This window comes from Polypterus senegalus, chromosome 10 (assembly GCF_016835505.1).
Source record: "Polypterus senegalus isolate Bchr_013 chromosome 10, ASM1683550v1, whole genome shotgun sequence".
Taxonomy (NCBI): Eukaryota; Metazoa; Chordata; class Cladistia; order Polypteriformes; family Polypteridae; genus Polypterus; species Polypterus senegalus.
The window spans coordinates 142,528,996-142,548,555 of record NC_053163.1 but is presented as its reverse complement, the minus strand read 5'-3'; the positions used below and the strand labels follow the sequence as shown (position 1 = coordinate 142,548,555).

Genomic DNA, 19,560 nt, shown 5'->3' with positions numbered 1-19,560 from the left:
TTTGTAGTTACTGGTGATGAAGTGGTAGTTGAAGATACAGTAGGTGATGCTGTTGAAGTTGTAGGTGATGCTGTAGATGTTTCCAAAGATGTTGATGCAGAAGTGGTGGTCTGAGATGAAGTTGTAGTTGAAACTGCACTAGAGGATTGTGAAGTACTTGAAGGTGTTGTTGGAGAGTTTTCTGTAGCTGTTGAGGATAAAGTTGTTGTTTGACTTACTGTAGTTTCAACAGATGAAGTACTAGTTGATTCTGCACTAGATGATGCCGTGGTAGGTGATGGTGTTGTTTCAGAGGTTGCAGCTGGTGTTGAGGTTGAAGCTGTTGTTTGACTATCTGTGGTAACAGGAGATGAAGTGCTACTTGATGCTTCAGTAGATGATGCACTGGTTGTTGGAGGTGTTGTTGGAGTGGTTACTGTAGATGTCAAGGCTGAAGTTGTTTCAGAATTTGTAGTTACTGGTGATGAAGTGGTAGTTGAAGATACAGTAGGTGATGCAGTTGTAGTTGTAGGTGATGCTGTAGATGTTTCCAAAAATGTTGATGCAGAACTGGTGGTCTGAGATGAAGTTGTAGTTGAAACTGCAGTAGAGGATTGTGAAGTACTTGAAGGTGTTGTTGGAGAGTTTTCTGTAGCTGTTGAGGATAAAGTTGTTGTTTGACTTACTGTAGTTTCAACAGATGAAGTACTAGTTGATTCTGTACTAGATGATGCCGTGGTAGGTGATGGTGTTGTTTCAGAGGTTGCAGCTGGTGTTGAGGTTGAAGCTGTTGTTTGACTATCTGTGGTAACAGGAGATGAAGTGCTAGTTGATGGTTCAGTAGATGATGCACTGGTTGTTGGAAGTGTTGTTGGAGTTGTTACTGTAGATGTTGAGGCTGAAGTTGTTTCAGAATTTGTAGTTACTGGTGATGAAGTGGTAGTTGAAGATACAGTAGGTGATGCAGTTGTAGTTGTAGGTGATGCTGTAGATGTTTCCAAAGATGTTGATGCAGAAGTGGTGGTCTGAGATGAAGTTGTAGTTGAAACTGCACTAAAGGATTGTGAAGTACTTGAAGGTGTTGTTGGAGAGTTTTCTGTAGCTGTTGAGGATAAAGTTGTTGTTTGACTTACTGTAGTTTCAACAGATGAAGTACTAGTTGATTCTGTACTAGATGATGCCGTGGTTGGTGATGGAGTTGTTTTAGAGGTTGAAGCTGTTGTTTGACTATCTGTGGTAACAGTAGATGAAGTGCTAGTTGATGCTTCAGTAGATGATGCCCTGGTTGTTGGAAGTGTTGTTGGAGTGGGTACTGTAGATGTTGAGGCTGAAGTTATTTTGGAATTTGTATTTACTGGTGATGAAGTTGTAGTTCCAGACACAGTTGTTGATATAGTCATAGTTGTAGATGATGCTGTAGATGCTAAGGTAGCAAGGTTTTAAAAATAAAGTAAAGAACTAGTCCCGGAATGATAACACAGAATAAAATTGTACCACAGGTAAAATTAAATACAGACCCTGTCCTAATGCATTAAATGTTTCACTGTCTAAATCCCATTTTTTAAACAGAAGGAAAAAAATAAATGTCACATCCCTACTTCAAATGTACCATTTACAGGTTTATATTTATTAACTAGCCATGTGCTCCCAACTACGTTGCGCGTGTTAAAGTTGTCTGTGAAGGGCTCCCTGTTTAAACGCGGCTGCCAGTCGTGAACTGGGCCCCTTCGTCGCACAGCATTATGATTTTTTTTAAGGGAAACAAAATTACAAAAGAAAACCCTTGGATATTGATTCGATAGGAACGGCCTACTCGGATCACTGTCCAAATCATAATTATGTGGTGGTGTATGAGCATTTCTGCTTCTGTCCATTCATTGTCCGTCTCATTTTCACAATGCTGTCGTTTCCTCCCACGATTTCTTCTCAACCTTTCTCCAATCTCGCAGGTTGCTTTGTGGCAATCCAAAGAGTAAGGCAATATACACGGAGCAATGGTTATAAAAGGGGGACACATAGGTATCCAGGCTCTTTAAAGCATAAATAGGGATCACTTCACTGACATGTGAGCAAGCCACAGTACAACTGTGAGGCGCGCAGCAGTCGCCGGCTACAACGTAACAATAATAATTTCCGGAACGTGCTGTTACGTTGTCATTCATTTTACCCACTGTCTTTCTTTCATATGTTATGTAGGCACATACCTTTTATTTTCGGCAATCTCACTCTCTAACCAGGCCTCAGGAGCTAACCAGCGTAACACTGTCCACCACCCCTTTCGTTATTCCAGCACATTGTTGACATCCGTGAGTAACAACAATGTACTAAACTGGAAGGTGGTCTATGCATGCGTGGAATTTGCGGACAAAGATCAAGATCTAAATGAAGATCTCTTTAGTTAATTTAAAGCGCAACAATTTGTTTAGTTTGAATGTCTGTGTTTTGAGGTGTGACTGGAGTAGTACAGTCTTCAGTAGTATAAGCCTGGAGGAGATTCTTAATGCAATGCCTATGTTTTAGCTGTCTCTCTGTTGCCATCTAGTGCTTCTTCTAATTCATTCGCGGACAAACAAAGATCAAAATCCAAATGAAGATTATATATAGAGATGTTTCCATAATTTAGAAATAAAGATACTTTTTGACATTTTTTTATTGACTCGCTTGCAAATCTTTCGTACAAGCTTGCATGTATCTTTTGGTTTTCCATCCCCATTTGCCACAAAGCTAAAGTATTTTAAGATGGCACTCCAGCTGCCCTCTTTTTCAGTTAAGCCTGCTGCTGAAGTAGCCATCTTTTTAAAACCTGTGAGTGGATGGAAGCAGGACAATTCAAGCTATGGTGAAGTAATGTGTGTTCATAATGTAGGCAAGAAGGGGCCTGAGTTGCCTCGAAAACTTGCATATTGTAATCTTTTCAGTTAGCCAATAAAAGGTGTCATTTTGCTTGACATCACTACATCCATAATGGCTAACACAGTACAACGCCCTAATAATACTAAAGACGTCTTTAAATTTCACACTGGATAGATCATTTTTCATGGTAATAACTTGCACAACTAATCAGTTGTACTGGTATTACACAATCCTGCTTACAACTCTCAGACAATGATTCACTATCTTGGGGTTTGGAATTAATTTTTAGAATTAGCCACAGTACATTTAATACATTCTAATGCATGGAAAAAAGAAGTACTAAAAAGGCCAAAACCTCTTTAAACGAGGTGGCAAAACTAGTAAAATACCAAGCTTAGTACAATGCTCAACAAGCCATGAGGCAATATTCCCTTCAGTCAGAGACTAGAAGCCTAATATTTGTTTGATTTCCTGGTATCTTATCGATTATGCTTGCAAAAATAAATCATACTGCTGTCCCCAGAATCAATAAATGTTTTCAGCTCTAGTTCAGATTTTGTTGTCAATAAATTGGCTGGAACAGTGAACAGCTAACTGTTTACATTGAACACCAGCTCCATTTCATAGCAGATCCATCCTTATATTGGCTATGGCTATATGGAATATTTTCCTTACAATTAAGAACAGCTGTTTTGCAAGTGGCCAGAGCGCGCACATGTTTAAACGTGTGCTTTATTTAAGAAATGGCTTAGATTTCAGGTGAGCCTTTCAAATAGGGTCTAAACATATCCAGTGTGAGAAGGTCTCTGAGGTGAAACTCTTCTTCTGTCGTGCCTTTCAACAAGTGTAATGCCAGTTTTTAAGTCTAACTGGGTACCTTCTTTTCAGCTTATCCTTTATAGCTCCAGAAAAACTACAATGAAGGCTCTTTGATTCTAGGTGATTTCTGCTGCTGAGTTTTAAATTTAATTGTATAAACCCTGTGTAGCTCAATTTTCCTGCCTCAGTTAAATTCTTACAACAACAAAATTCCTTCAAAAACAGTTAAGGTTGGAGTACAGGAGTGATGAATATTTAAAACAGCATTAGCCCAGTGTAAGATACTTTCAGTTAGAGAACTAATGAGGTCTGAGATTTGGTGCTAGTGAATCTTTCAGGGCGCTGTCAAAATACACCTGATAGGCAATGCTTGGTTTGAACCTTGAAGTATGAAAGCATCTGTATACAGTATATGATTGATCATCTGCAAGCAGCTCATGTACTGTCATTTTCAGGGCTTCAACTTGCCCTTTTCAAATATTAAAATTACCCATTATATGAAGAATCCTTTTTACAATTGCACCTGTCAAGGAGTGGGATATATTAAGGCAACAAGTGAACAGTCAGTTCTTGGAGGTGATTTGTTAGAAGCAGGAAAAATGGGCAAATGTAATGATCTAAGTGATTTTGGCTTTGGCTTAGTAACTACCAAAAGTTGTCAAATGTAGAACAACTGGTGATCTGGTGAAAGTGTCATGAAGGCTCAATGTTCATTGATGTGAGTGGGGAGCATATCTAGCCCATCTGGCTACTGTAGCACAAGTTGCAGAACTGGACCATGGTGTAATGGAAAAAGGTGGCCTAGTTGGATGGATCACATTTTCTTTTAGATCATTTGGATGGCCAGGTGCATGTGTGTCCTGGGGCAGATAATGCAGCACGATGCACTATGAGACGAAGTCAAGCCGGCGGAGACGATGTAATGCTTTAGGCAATGTTATGCTGGGAAACACTGGGTCCTAGCATTCATGTGTATGTCAATCTGACATATACCATCTACCTAAAGATTGTTGCTGACCGTGTACGACCGCAGTGGTATTAACTGATGGTATTAACAGTGGCCTCTTTCAGCAGGATACTGTGCCCTGCCACAGTGCAGCAATGGTTTGAAGATCATGACAAAAAGTTCAAGGTGTTGATCTCCAAATTACTCAGACCTCAGTCCAATCAAGAACCTGTGGGTGTGCTGGAAAAACAAGTCAGATCCATAAAGGCTCCACCTAGCATCTTTCAGGACTTAAAGAATCTGCTGCTAACATCTTGATGCCAGACACCATAAGATACCTTCAGATGTCTTGTAGAGTCCATGCCTTGACAGTTCAGAGCTGTTTTGGTGGCACGAGGGGGACCTACACAAAATTATGCATGTGGTTTTAAAGTTGTGGCTGATGGGTGTATAGAAAAAGCCACAAGAACTTGCTTCAGCCAACCAGCCCTATGGAAGGTGGTGTTACACACCAGTTTACCACATCATTGAGTGAAAAAAAAGAAAAAAAAATAAGAAGGAAAAACATCTGAACAGAATAGATAATCAAGAACAGTAAGGTGCAAGCAGAAGCCCACGCCATAATGCATTACTAAACAGACATAAGCAAAAATTGACTACTAATTCTGTATTTTCAAAGACTGCCTGCCATTGAACATACTGACACCTGTGTACTCCTGGGAGCATACAGAAACATGCATAGCAATCAATTCTGTGGTCATGGTCAACTGTTGTAATCTTATTAGCTGTGAAAGAGTTCCAAGAGAAACTGAAATGCACAAATGACTAATAAAGATAAAAGGTGCAACTAAAAGAACCTATTAATGAAAAATAAATTTTGATAATGAACACTGCCCTCTCATACAGGCAACCTTTTTAAATATATATTAATGTAAACCAAATTTTCAATCATGCCACCTCTTAATCACTATTTGCTTAAACTGAAAAGGATCAACTCATAGAGATTTTTTTCATGTGTTTTTGAATGTGTGAAGAACGTGGTGTCTTTTTTGTCCATTTTATACCATGTAATCATATCCAAGAGCAGTCATCTACTGTTGTCTAAAAAAATGAGCAAATATGTAATAAGTGGGTTTTTTAAAATAGTTGTTCATTTTTTTATTTAGCTAAATGCTCTTTTTTAAATTAAGATTTTGCATAAAGAAACTTCATATTGTGTACTTGTACACCAAGTGAAGTTTGCAAGAAGGGTGATTAAGTATTTTCAGGATAGCCCAATGTTATTTTATGTTACTATACTTCTTTCCTTTAAGAACGTTCAGATGGCCTACATAACTGGACATTGTCCTACCTCTGAATGGCAACTGTATTGTAGATTGTAGACACACATAGAGCAAAACCAACTGCAGTGTGGTGATGGCCTACGAAATGCCTGCATCTCTGTATGTATCAACTACTATATATAAACAAAAGACATTAAAAACAAATAAAAAAACAGTCTGCAATTACTGAATGAAAAGTAAAAATATAAATAAAAATAATGCAATTAAGCTTTAGAATATGTCACTACTAGTCAAGACCATATTACGACTCCCATGATATCAAAGCTCATAAGGTCCCCCCTTCACCTCACCTGCCTACTATATCCAAAGTCACCCTAGTAGAGATATGCAAATACTTTATAAATATTCAAACACATTATAAATATATCCTAAATGTAATTAATAAATCAGGTTCAAGGATGATGCAAGTACTGTAGAATTTTTTTAATTGGACCCTGGGCTAATTAAGTGAACTGTTTCCCAGATTCTGTTTATTGAGAACAATATAGAAATTAGAAAACTAAGTTTGGTTAAAAAAAACTAAAAAAAAATTGTAATGTACTAAACAGTTATATGGGAATAATGTATATTTTCATCTTATTTTTCCGGGTGTTCTAATTGTTTAATTAATCCAATATTTTCGAATTAGTGAGTCTAACGCTAAGGTAGTTGCAGCCTTTTATTGTTCAGTGTTGTTTGCCTGGGTGTCTCCTCTGCTTGTTTTTAATTGTCATTATTAAGATACAATGAAGGGAACCAACTGCCCAGAGAAAGGGCAAAATATAATGAAATTAACAAAAGCGAGTTAAGCATTTAAATCTATAGCAAAAATGGAAATATTTCTAAATGTATTATAAATGTAAAAATCATACCTCTATGCTTTCTTCTTATATATATATATATATAGTGGAATATGGCTGGCCAATACCCCAGGCTGCCAGGTGGAGCCCTCCCTGCTGCACGGAGGTGTGCCGAATACCAGCAGGGAATTATAGACAATGGAGTTTTCATCCACAGCCCTGCTGGATGCCACAGGGGCAGCTAGATGGAGCTGCAGGGAGGGTGCAGCAAAGAATATTTTCCCTACGCCACAGAAGTACACCCGAGTTACATGGATAAGAGGAATGACGTGCTTCTGGGGTGAAGAAAAGGACTTTTATCACCTGGAAGTGATAGGAGATCATATGGACTGGGGATTGGAAACACTTCCGGGTCAGGGAATATAAAAGAACTATGGGAAATCCCAGACGTCATGCTGAGCTGGGTGGAAGTGTGGCAATGCGTCTGGGAGTGGTGGATTGGTTTATTGTGATTGTGTATTGGATTTATTTATGATTATTGTGGAGAGGCGGGTGCTTTGTGCACTTTGTAATAATAAAAAATCATTATTTTGGACTATTACCTGGTGCCTGACATATTTTCCGAGGGTTCAAGAAGACGATAGCGCCCTCTATCTGTCACTATATATATATATATATATATATATATATATATATATATATATATATATATATATATATATATATTTACCAAACTTAGTTTTCTAATATCTGCATTGTGTGGAGTAAAGATGGGAAGGGCTGTGTGCTGGATAGCGGATTGCTAAGAGTGGTTGCACTGTAGATAAAAATGTAGACATTTCCTGTTATGAATCAACTACGTCATCAAAAAACTAATCAAGCATCCAAAAAACAAGAAATAATGAAGCAAAAAACATCAAGAAAAGCTGAAATAGAGGCACAAGGTGAGGCGTGAATATGGCACTAATACTTTATTTTTTCTCTTTTTTTTGTTTTAATTCTGCTCAAGAAACAAAGTTGCAATTAGTGTCAGCACCCGGGAAATAAAGAATATTTTATCCTTGTTTTCAGTAGGCAAAGTAGAAGACAATGCAGATTAACAACTAAAAAATCCTTACTGCAAACAAAAAGTGAAAAGAACAACTAAAATGCGAAAAGGAGAAGCCATGGGTGGAGCCCAGGCCGATTCAAAATAGGGCTGTATGATTTGGCTAAACAATTATATTGTGATCATTTTGGCATATATTTTTAACTAGCAAAATACCCGCGCTTCGCAGCGGAGAAGTAGTGTGTTAAAGAAGCAATGAAAAGAAAAGGAAACATTTTGAAAATAACGTAACCTGATTGTCAATGTAATTGTTTTGTCACTGTTGTGAGTGATGAGTGTTGTTGTCATATATATATATATATATATATATATATATATATATATATATATATATATATATATATATATATATATATATATTTACACACACACACATAAACATATATATATATACATATATATACATATACATACATATCTACATATATACACACACAGCTATTTCGTATCAGTGCAATACGCTGTTTGTTAAAACGGTTGACTCCCGCTCTTACGTGCAATAAAAATCAAATCATTCAGTTGTCTTTGCTCATATGTCATTTTAGATCTGGACGCCTGGCATCTTTTTTTGGCCACAAGTTCGTTTCTGTTTGGTGTGAGGTTCTGTGTTGTGGAGATTCTCAGGATGGATTGCAGATGCTCATCAGTGAGGCGACTCCTGTGTGCTGTTTTGTTATTCTTTATCACTGGAAAGAGCTTCTCACACAGATATGTGCTACCAAACATGCACAAGGTTCGAGACGCATGTAGACAGACTTTTTTTGTTCTTCAAAGTCACCAAAGCGCCGTGCAAACTCAGTGCGCAATAACTCTAGTAAGCGGTAAGTGTTCGGCAAGGCAGCTGAAGCGCTGCATTATGGGATCTGTAGTTTATTGTGTTACCAGCGCTTCATATACCCGGGCTTTAATAACAATAATACAGTATATAAAATGATCTCGGGCGGTTATAATTACACGCCGGTCCGGATGTTGCCCGCGGCCCTTGAGTTTGACACATATGGACTAAATAGAACTTGAAAAGATATATTTTTTTCAAATGTGATCGCGCAATTCAGATAGAGTTGACGCCAAGACTACTGCCTGCATCTTCCCTCGCTCTTACTTTTTACCGTTCATCTAATGAATACACTGAGTATGGCTTTACCAAAACAATCATTGATGGCGAATAAAGTATCCATTATTCGAGTATGTAGATCGGGTTATATATATATATACATATATATATATATACCCGCGTATCGCAGCGGAGAAGTAGTGTGTTAAAAAAGGTAGAAAAAGAAAAGGGAACATTTTAAAAATAACGTAACATGACTGTCAATATACAGTATTTGTTTTGTGAGTGTTACTGAGTGTTGCTGCCATCAAGGATTTGATTATCATTATTTCTTTCAATCAGGTTTGTATTTGTAGGATGTGTTGTGTTCAAGTTACATTCGTGTTTGTCAATCGTTGTAAAGATGACAGGTTTCATTCATCGATTCGTTTCTTACTGCATCAATAAACAGCTCGTCTTCTTCTTTATCTGAGACCTGACACACTGCATGCACGGGTTTTTTACACTGTCTTCCTTTAGCGGACATTGACTTTTTCCACCGTGTGCTTTGTTTCCACAGTAGCTGCATTTATGAATATGCTTATCAGACGCTTCATATTTTTTGCTGCCTTTTCAATTGTGTAATTCGGTTTTGTTCAGCTCTTTGGAACTGTTGCTTTTATCTGTGCACTCGCGTCAGTTCACGTGAGCCACTCGGTGTACTTGCATCGAAGTTTCCCAGCTGTGCTGGTGCCATCTCGTGCTATGTCCATGGCTGTATTTAATGTTACCTTAGTCCTGGCACTTAAAACTTTCTCTCGCAGTTTCGCTGAGTTTGTGTCAAACACCACCCTGACCATCTCATCTTCCTCTCCATAAGCACAGTCCTTCACCCGTGAATATTTACCCGTGGCAGTTTGCTATTGGATTGCCGCTGACGGACGGCCTTATATGGGCAGGCACTAAATTACAAACGCCAGCGGCAGCCTGTCTATGAACTTAATTTAAAGTGTAGGTTTACATTGTGCTTTGTTTCCGAAGTAGCAGAACTCATGAATATGGTTGTATATGTGACTCGCTCGCTTCTTATTGTTTCGCTGCCTTCTCAATTATATAATGCATGTTTTCTTCAGCGCTTTTTTGAGGTCTTCCTGATTTTCTATGTGCTGCGTGATTACGTGGGAGGCGTGATGATGTCACACGAAACTCCGCCCCCACGGCGTTGAAGCTCATCTCCATTACAGTAAATGGAGAAAAACTGCTTCAAGTTATGACCATTACGCGTAGAATTTCGATATAAAACCTGCCCAACTTTTGTAAGGAAGCTGTAAGGAATGAACCTGCCAAATTTCAGCCTTCCACCCACACGGGAAGTTGGAGAATTAGTGATGAGTCAGTGAGTGAGTCAGTGAGTGAGTGAGGGCTTTGCCTTTTATTAGTATAGATTAACTAGAACGGCTATATGATAAAATTTTAAGTTAACATCTCATATTGCAAAAAACATGAATTAATATTATTCATAATAATAATAATCACACTGAAAAGGATCTTTTTAACATGTATTTTTCAACTTCATAAAAAATTTAAATAAATCAATTAACAAATTACAAAGTGATTAAGGAGGCTTCTGATTGGTCACTCCTGACATAAACCCCACACATGTTAACTGCAGACTAGTAGACTAGACTGCAAATAAGGTATTATAATTTTCTTTGAAGGAATACAAAAATTGATAAAATAATTGAAAACAAAAAAATACAAATTTTAGATGCTGTAAATTCTGCCTCTTAAGATATGTATGTTAATGTTAATAAATAAAAAATAGTAGATGTGAATGGGAAAACAAAGCTAGCACTGTGTGGGCATTTGTGTAAAACCCTGCACATGACTTTTCGTGCTTATTTGGTGCTGCCCCATGAAGCTATTGAAAAAGCTCTGCAAGAAATGTTTTAAGGATCTTCAGCAGCTGGATGCATATCACATATCACACACAGTTGAACCCTGACAATTTTTGAATTTTTTGAAGTAGTGTATTATTCTGAATCGCTTTTCTTGCCTATGGGTGTCTTACTTACATGTGAAAAAGTAAGAACACCCTGTTAAATGTTTCTTTTTGTTTTTTTAAACATATGAACATATCTATTTGACCTTCTTTTAAACATTACCTGTAGACAACGGTGATATGAAACCACTGTGACACATTTGCATTTTTGTGGTCCACTGTATAATTTTAATTAATATAACTGCAAATTTTGAATGAGGAAAAAGTAAGTATACCCTATATGTGCCATGGAGGAAGTACAGGCAACCTGGCCAAGGTAAAGGATGATTTTTTGCCCGACCAGGAGGCCATAATGGATGGACCAAGAGGGCATGGGTGCTGGGAGCTGTTAGTTCCCCCCACATGGCAGGTGACAGTGTTCCTCAGGGCTGATCCCAGTCAGGACACCCACAAGGCATGTTGGGATTCAGGAAACGCAGCTGTGTTAGGGTCCTTGGCTGGCAGTGGGCACTTTTTGGGGAGGACAGCCCTGGTTTCCCCATGTCCCAGAAGTGCACCGGATAACTTCTGTGTGATACCGGAAACAGATCCCAGGACTAATTCAGAAGAGGTCCACGGCATCTTTATTTATTCTATTTGAGAATGATCTTTTGTGAAATAATTATTGAAACACGTGGATGTCAAATAAATACTTTTATTTAAACCTGGAATCTTGTTGTGCAATATTGCGTCTGAGGTTTGGGGCTTAATGACGTCCCCTTGTGGTTTATCTCTACCTCAAATACCTAAAATTAGAAATAAGTATACCAGATTAGGTGCAAATAATTACATCATTAGAGTAGATCTTGGAGGAAAATGTCAGAATTAATTTTCAGATATTTAGTTTGGTTTACTCTTTGTTGTTGTAGGGTGTGTTATGACCACACCTAGGAAAGTGCTTTATCGTGTCAGAAAGTAGGTTTGAGATGCTTGAGTCTGAAAAGGGATTTAGAAAGATCTCCAAATAATTACCACAGTAGGGCGCCAGAGAGCCCTAAACCACAGTCCGACCAATATACCATGTGTGTCATAGAATAAAATAAAAGACTTGTATTCCTTTTTTCAGGCATCTTCTCACAATCCTCTTGTCTAATTACAGTAACAATAATAACAAGCCATTTACTATCCAATAAATGATCTGTTGGGTATTCTTATCCTTCCTCCTTTGTCGTCTCCACTGCTTTCCAACTGTAACTCGCCATTCTGTAGGAGTGGGCTTCGTTTTATGTCAGACCTGGGAATGCTTCAAGTATCATTCTGTCCCCTCTAGGAAGTACTTCCAGAATTTGAAAGACAAAGTAGAGTGGGCCTCACCCAACAGCGCCCTCTACTGATCCCAGGGAACCCCTACAGGGCTCTTACTGAGCTCTTACATGAGGATCACTGCCACCTAACGTACAGGGTATAGACCCTCTCCCAATTTCCGGCTTCGCCTGGTCCCTCAATTATTTTATACTGGCTTGCCACAATATAATCTTTACACCCAGCAGAGTGACATTTCTCTCTGGTTTACTGTCCATTTATTAATTTATGCTCTCTCCTAGCAGGGATGCCTGTTCATATGCCACAATCTATAAGTGGAGAAGATTTCAAATTGCCAACTTGTCCCTAATAACTACCCTAATAAGTTCAACCTGAGAGCAGAATACAAAATGCTGAATGAAGTCTTTGAGAACTCCACAATTTAATCAAATGATGTACAGGTAGCTCTTGCCACTGTTGATGTTAAAGTGCATTACTCTGTTAATAGAAAGAGGATTGCAAATTACATTGGAGGTGTACCAGAAGGAAACCTATGTTGTCCAGAAAGAACATCAGGACAAGACTAATGTTTGGCCATGAACACCTAGGCAAGAACCAGGGGCCTCATGTATAACGCCGTGCGTAGAACTCGCACTATAACATGGCGTAAGCACAAAAGCCAAATTGTGCTTACGCACAGAAAAATCCAGATGCAGGAATCTGTGCGTACTCCAACTTCCACGTTCTTCTGCTACATAAATCCCGATCAGCGTGAAAACTAACGCCGTGCACGCTTTATGTAACGCCTAACTCCTCCCAGAATTACGCCTCTTTGAATATGCAAATCAATATAAATCGCCCTTAAGCGCAGCCTTCTGTGAAAAGACAATGGGAAAAGCACGGGGGAAAATATAAGAATTTCAGCGAATACCAAGTGGAGGCAAAGGAAAAACATACTACTGTATTTGTTCAAATAAACCGTGGTATAATCAACAAAAGAAAGTTGATCGAGTGACATAGAGTGTTGGAGAAACTTGAAAGCTCACATTCACAAATCGCACAGTGCCGGAAATAAAAAAGGAGTCATATATCGAAGTCGCTGTGAAAAGCCGAGTTGTAAGCCCACTGTCTGAGTGTCATATGAAAGCTTATTAGGGTACAGAGAAAAAAAAAGGCACACGGTGGGGAAAAAGCACGAAATGTCAACTTCAATCTCGACATTTCCACTTTAATCACGTAGTTTATTTTGTCATTAAAGTAGAACATCATAAACTTCATCTTAAAATCGTTTAATTAACCAGTTTCTCAAATCACATCGTAATTAAAGTAGCACGTTAAATGCTTTGTTTTGTATTTGATCTTCTATGTGCTCTATGTGTGTGAATCACTACTTGCTTTTTAAACCGGCTCTCTTCCTCCAACTGGACACAGAATCCATTACATTCATGATATTACAGCTCTCTGAATAACTAAAATACTGAGATGTATACGTGATGTCATTTTCATGATGATAGGAGTTAAAGCATGTTATTAAACATGTTTCACTTCGATGAAATAATTTATTGCAGCAGTACTCAGGGGCGGCTCTAGGCTTGTGGTGGCACTGGGCAGAGGAAGAATCGGTGGCTCCTTCGCCCACCCGTCAGTAAGGTAGCTTATGCACGGTGGAAGGCTACGTCCATTGCAGACACTGCATAGCCGCCTCGTGCTCATGACACAAGCATTTAACTTTTGCCGAAATTTGTCGCTGCGTTTTAGCTGTGTTGTTATTTTCTCTTTCTGTTTTATATTCAATATATATTGGCGTAGCCGTCACTGCAGTCCTTGCTTTTCTTTCCCCAAGTAACCGATCGCCATACAATCAGCTCTGTGATTGAAGTTAAGCCATCTGTAAGCTTAGCACCGATTCTTCAAAACGTTTAAAGAACATTGAAATATCTTCGTAGTACATGTTTAACTATTCTATCCTTAACGACACTCCCAGTGAAGAATATAGATTATTTAAATGAAGTTAAAGTTTTATCTGTATAATTTAATAAACATATTTTGCTGCATTTTACCTTAAAATGATATTGTCATCATATGTAAATACGCTTTTATAAAGTGGCTCAGGTTGTGCGATATTATAACTGTAGTGCAAGTTTACAGTGGGGTGATTGTACTTATAAGTACAAACAGTTCTACAAGGTGCAATTGATTGAATGCATTTACAGTTCTTGGGATGAAACTGTTTCTGAACCGCGAGGTCCGTACAGGAAAGGCTTTAAAACGTTTTGCAGTGGCTGAGACTGCGTGTCCTTAAAGCTGTATACCGATAATTCCCTTTCCGATCAGCTGCTGTTGTGATTCACACTCAGATACAGTGATATAAATACTCCGAGTGGTGCAGTTAGAGAAATATGGAAAAAGATGATCCGCTGTGGCAACTCCTAACGGGAGGAGCTAGAAGAAGAAGAAGAAGAAGAAGAGAGTAACAACGCTAAAGCAGTTATGGTATTTAGAATAGTTTGACCATTCTGTGGACCATTATATTGTTACAAGTTAATTACAATCAGATGCATTACACTAATAAACAATATGTGGTTAGTTTCGGTGTATTTATAAAGCCGCGTCAGGAAAATAAGGTGTAACCACACAGGAACAGTAGCACTGCTTTGACGCTGGGTGCCGCCAGTCTGCAAAACCGAGCGGAGAACTTGCGTACGACAAGGCATGAGGTACCGTGGAAAAGTGCGTGGCTTTACGCCAAGTGTAGGTTTTATATATCGCGATTTGAATGTGGAAAAGTTCTTACGCAACATTTCTGTGCGTACGCACCATTTATACATGAGGCCCCAGGACTTTTTGAACCATGTGCTCTGGACAGGCGAGGCGCAGATAGAGTTATCTGACAACAGTACCAGAATGCATGTTTGGCAAAAACCATAGACAGCATTTGACCAGAACTTCCCAGTACTAACTGTAAAGCATGGTGGTAGAAACATTATGATATGAGGCTGCTTTGCTGCTGGGCAGTTAGCCATCACAGCATCCAGTATGAATTCTTTATTATATCACATGGTGCTTGAGGATAATGTGAGACCACTGGTCAAGACATTGAAGCTCAGCTGAAAGTGGACTATGCAACATAACAATACCCCAAAATATTTCAGTAATTCTGCCAAGGAATACCTGAAAAAGAAATGGAGGGTTCTAGAATGGCCATGTCAAAGCCCAGATCTGAATCCAATCAAGAGGCTGTAAAACTAGCTGTAGACGTGAGACACCACCTCAAACATCACACAGCTAAAAGAATTCTGTGGAAATTGGTAGATATTTATTGGAAATGCCTACTTGATGTTGCTCCTGCTAAAGGGGGCAGTACCATGTATTAGAGCCAAGGCTGTATTTGCTTTTTTCACCTTCAAAATACCTATAGAAAATTCACTGGAGATTTCCATAACTAGCTGCTTCATTGCTCTACTCATGACACGTAAGTGCCACCTTACATAAGGACATATTATCTAACACTGACATAATAAATATAAGTCAGAGTTAAAGAAGCAAAACTGAATTGAAACACATTCTAGTAAAAGCCACAACAACAGTATACAGCATAAGACGACATTCATGTCACTTATATGAAAACAGAAAAATGTCTACAAGTGAATTAATGCAATCAATTATTCAGAGCACTAGAAAAAATTAGTCCTATATTGAGAAAATAGCTGGAATGAAAGTCAGTAGCCACTATGCTTCACCAAGCAAGGTGTCAGCAAACTGCCTTCATCCTACAGGTTCACCAATAAATGCTTGTGTAGATCAATTGGCAAACTCAGTAACACTTGAACATCAAGCTACTACAATCCTTCCTGTTCACTTTCATCAGGTTTGTACTTGCACATCATGCAACACTTGTTTTCATAGACAACGGCTATGTGGAAATGAAACACTTCAAACTGCCAATATGAATCTAGAAAAACTAGAAAGACACAAATTTTGTTGGGAAATTTCTTTAAAGAGTTTGGTGGGACTTTTTTGTTTGTTTTTTTTCCTTTGCCATACCGTGCAATAATGTGAATATTACAAATGTAACATACTGTACATGAACATGGGTTACTCCAACACTTCATTTTATCAGATACCTCATTCTAAATATCTACTCAATATAAAAAAATATAGTAATAATATAAGTAATAATAATTATAATAAAATGGATCTCTCAGTCAAAATTAAAGTTTTTTAGAAGGTTTTCCAGATATTGCAGCTTTTATTAATCTAAACCTAAACGGTATGTAATACAGTAACAAGCTTATAACCATTGGAAAAACATTTACACGCCAATTAGCTTGGATGCTGGTATATTTCACAAATATAACAAATTTAAACAGGCATAATAAAAAAGAATCTTTGTAAATAGGTCCTCTGTAAAGTTTATAAAAAGTAACAAACATTATACCATATACGTAAATAGCAAATATAGTAAAGAATACAGCACACTGCATTAGTTTTACAACTCCTTACATGTCAGCTATTCATTTGACTTTTTTAAAAAAATGACATTTTTTTTATTAACAAAGAAATTACTTACTTATTACAAAAATAAAGAATATCAGCAGGTGATGGGATCTCAGAAAATATTTTTTCCAATCCATCTTTTCGCACTCAGGCAGCAGAATACCTGCTTGGTATGTTTGACCTGAGGTAGTGAAGACTGAGCTGTCTAAAAATATGTTCACCTGTTTTAATGAACAAAGCAGGGTGGGTTGGGTTCTTCTCAACTAGCAATACAATTGTGACTCTCTGGTGTCATTATCAAGGCACGGTTGCTTAAGATGACTAAAAGAAAGCGCATGTTGGAATGTGTGACAACAAAAGTAATAATTATCTTTACTTCTGAAATGCCAGAGAGCTAAGGCAAAATTACCATTCAGCTACAGATAATAGAGTTGAGGTATTAAGCATTTATAAGACAAATGAAAAGTGTTCTTTTGTAAAATTGTTCTTAGTAATTGATGGTGTGGCTGTAGTTTCATGCATGTTTTGCCACTCTCTTATAGAAACTACACTGATTCAAGCACCATCATTCTTCCCACTGACCACTACACCATTTAAAGACACTGAAACTGTAAGCCGTGATGTTTATGGTCAACACTGAAGGGTGTTTGACCCTCATGAAGCATAAAGGCAAAGCAGAGGACTTTTGAGAATGTCATAAATGTTAGTATGGCTACTGTCCTGACATTGACCTAATTTTCGGCAGAGTAACAGAAGCACACCAAAAAATATGTAAAAGTACACTTGGATTAGTACTCAGAGGATCACTATTTCAATAATAGTTCAACAGAGGGCAATTTATTATACATTTGGAAATGTGATAGCATTGTGTCTAAGTGCTGCTGCTTCATGGCTGTGGGATCTTTATGGTCAATACCAGCCTGTCTACATTCAAGTGTTTTCTTTCCTCCGTACAAAAAAATGCTGGGTACATTTTTAGGTGTGACCTGTTAAAGACTGGCATCACATACCAAGTTCGTTCTTTGATGCTACTTTGGCTAAGCTCTGCTTTCCACCAATTTTTTTAAACTAAAAAGTGAGCTTTTAAAATAGATTAATGTCACTTTTTTCCCAGGAGTTAATTGGATCTTTGGGGTGGCTTACTAAGGTAAATCTCAAATAAATGAAATTTTCTTACTCAGATTTTACTCACATGAAGTAAATAAAAAAATAAAAACACTCCAACTTTCAAAAGAGTTAACCCAATCCCTTCACACATATAAATATTACACCATGCATACATTTTCTAAATTGTGCGAAAAAATAAGAATCTGTTTATTCTTCTACAATTACAATAAACAACACATTTTCTGTCTTTTAAATAATCTTACTGGTAAATGTATACTTTTTAATAATTTCAAAATTTTAAATGTGTTAATGTAAAGGAGATTGACTTTATATTGTAACTTTACAATATTATGAGCAATTTATGATATTTGACTTACAGTGTTGTGAAAAACTATTTGCCCCCTTCCTGATTTCTTATTCTTTTGCATGTTTTTCTTTTGCCTTTTACAGCGCTCTGGAGGAGTTTTGGCCCACTCATCTTTGCAGAATTGTTGTAATTCAGCTTTATTTGAGGGTTTTCTAGCATGAAGCGCCTTTTTAAGGTCATGCCATAGCATCTCAATTGGATTCAGGTCAGGACTTTGACTAGGCCACTCCAAAGTCTTCATTTTGTTTTTCTTCAGCCATTCAGAGGTGGATTTGCTGGTGTGTTTTGGGTCATTGTCCTGTTGCAGCACCCAAGATCGCTTCAGCTTGAGTTGACGAACAGATGGCCGGACATTCTCCTTCAGGATTTTTTGGTAGACAGTAGAATTCATGGTTCTATCTATCACAGCAAGCCTTCCAGGTCCTAAAGCAGCAAACAACCCCAGACCATCACACTACCACCACCATATTTTACTGTTGGTATGATGTTCTTTTTCTGAAATGCTGTGTTCCTTTTACGCCAGATGTAACAGGACATTTGCCTTCCAAAAAGTTCAACTTTTGTCTCATCAGTCCACAAGGTATTTTCCCAAAAGTCTTGGCAATCATTGAGATGTTTCTTAGCAAAACTGAGACAAGCCCTAATGTTTCTTTTGCTTAACAGTGGTTTGCGCCTTGGAAATCTGCCATGCAGGCCGTTTTTGCCCAGTCTCTTTCTTATGGTGGAGTCGTGAACACTGACCTTAATTGAGGCAAGTGAGGCCTGCAGTTCTTTAGACGTTGTCCTGGGGTCTTTCGTGACCTCTCGGATGAGTCGTCTCTGCGCTCTTGGGGTAATTTTGGTCGACCGGCCACTCCTAGGAAGGTTCACCACTGTTCCATGTTTTGCCATTTGTGGATAATGGCTCTCACTGTGGTTCGCTGGAGTCCCAAAGCTTTAGAAATGGCTTTATAACCTTTACCAGACTGATAGATCTCAATTACTTCTGTTCTCATTTGTTCCTGAATTTCTTTGGATCTTGGCGTGATGTCTAGCTTTTGAGGTGCTTTTGGTCTACTTCTCTGTGTCAGGCAGCTCCTATTTAAGTGATTTCTTGATTGAAACAGGTGTGGCAGTAATCAGGCCTGGGGTGGCTACGGAAATTGAACTCAGGTGTGATACACCACAGTTAGGTTATTTTTTAACAAGGGGGCAATTACTTTTTCACACAGGGCCATGTAGGTTTGGATTTTTTTTCTCCCTAAATAATAAAACCATCATTTAAAACTGTATTTTGTGTTTACTTGTGTTATATTTGACTAATGGTTAAATGTGTTTGATGATCAGAAACATTTTGTGTGACAAACATGCAAAAGAATAAGAAATCAGGAAGGGGGCAAATAGTTTTTCACATCACTGTAGGATATGCTGTTACTATATGGTAGTACAATTTTGGCTCTTAAAATA

The 19,560-nt window shown here is 38.0% G+C and overlaps 1 protein-coding gene across 1 annotated transcript; it reads right to left on the bottom strand.

The window, feature by feature from the left end:
- Positions 1-2: 2 nt before the first annotated feature.
- On the bottom strand, positions 3-1,388 carry LOC120538264 (uncharacterized protein DDB_G0271670-like; the record flags this gene model as incomplete). Its single annotated transcript, XM_039767722.1, has 1 exon — positions 3-1,388. A coding segment is annotated over exon 1 (1,377 nt), but the record flags the coding sequence as incomplete, so codon positions are not given.
- Between the last annotated feature and the right edge of the window lie 18,172 nt (positions 1,389-19,560).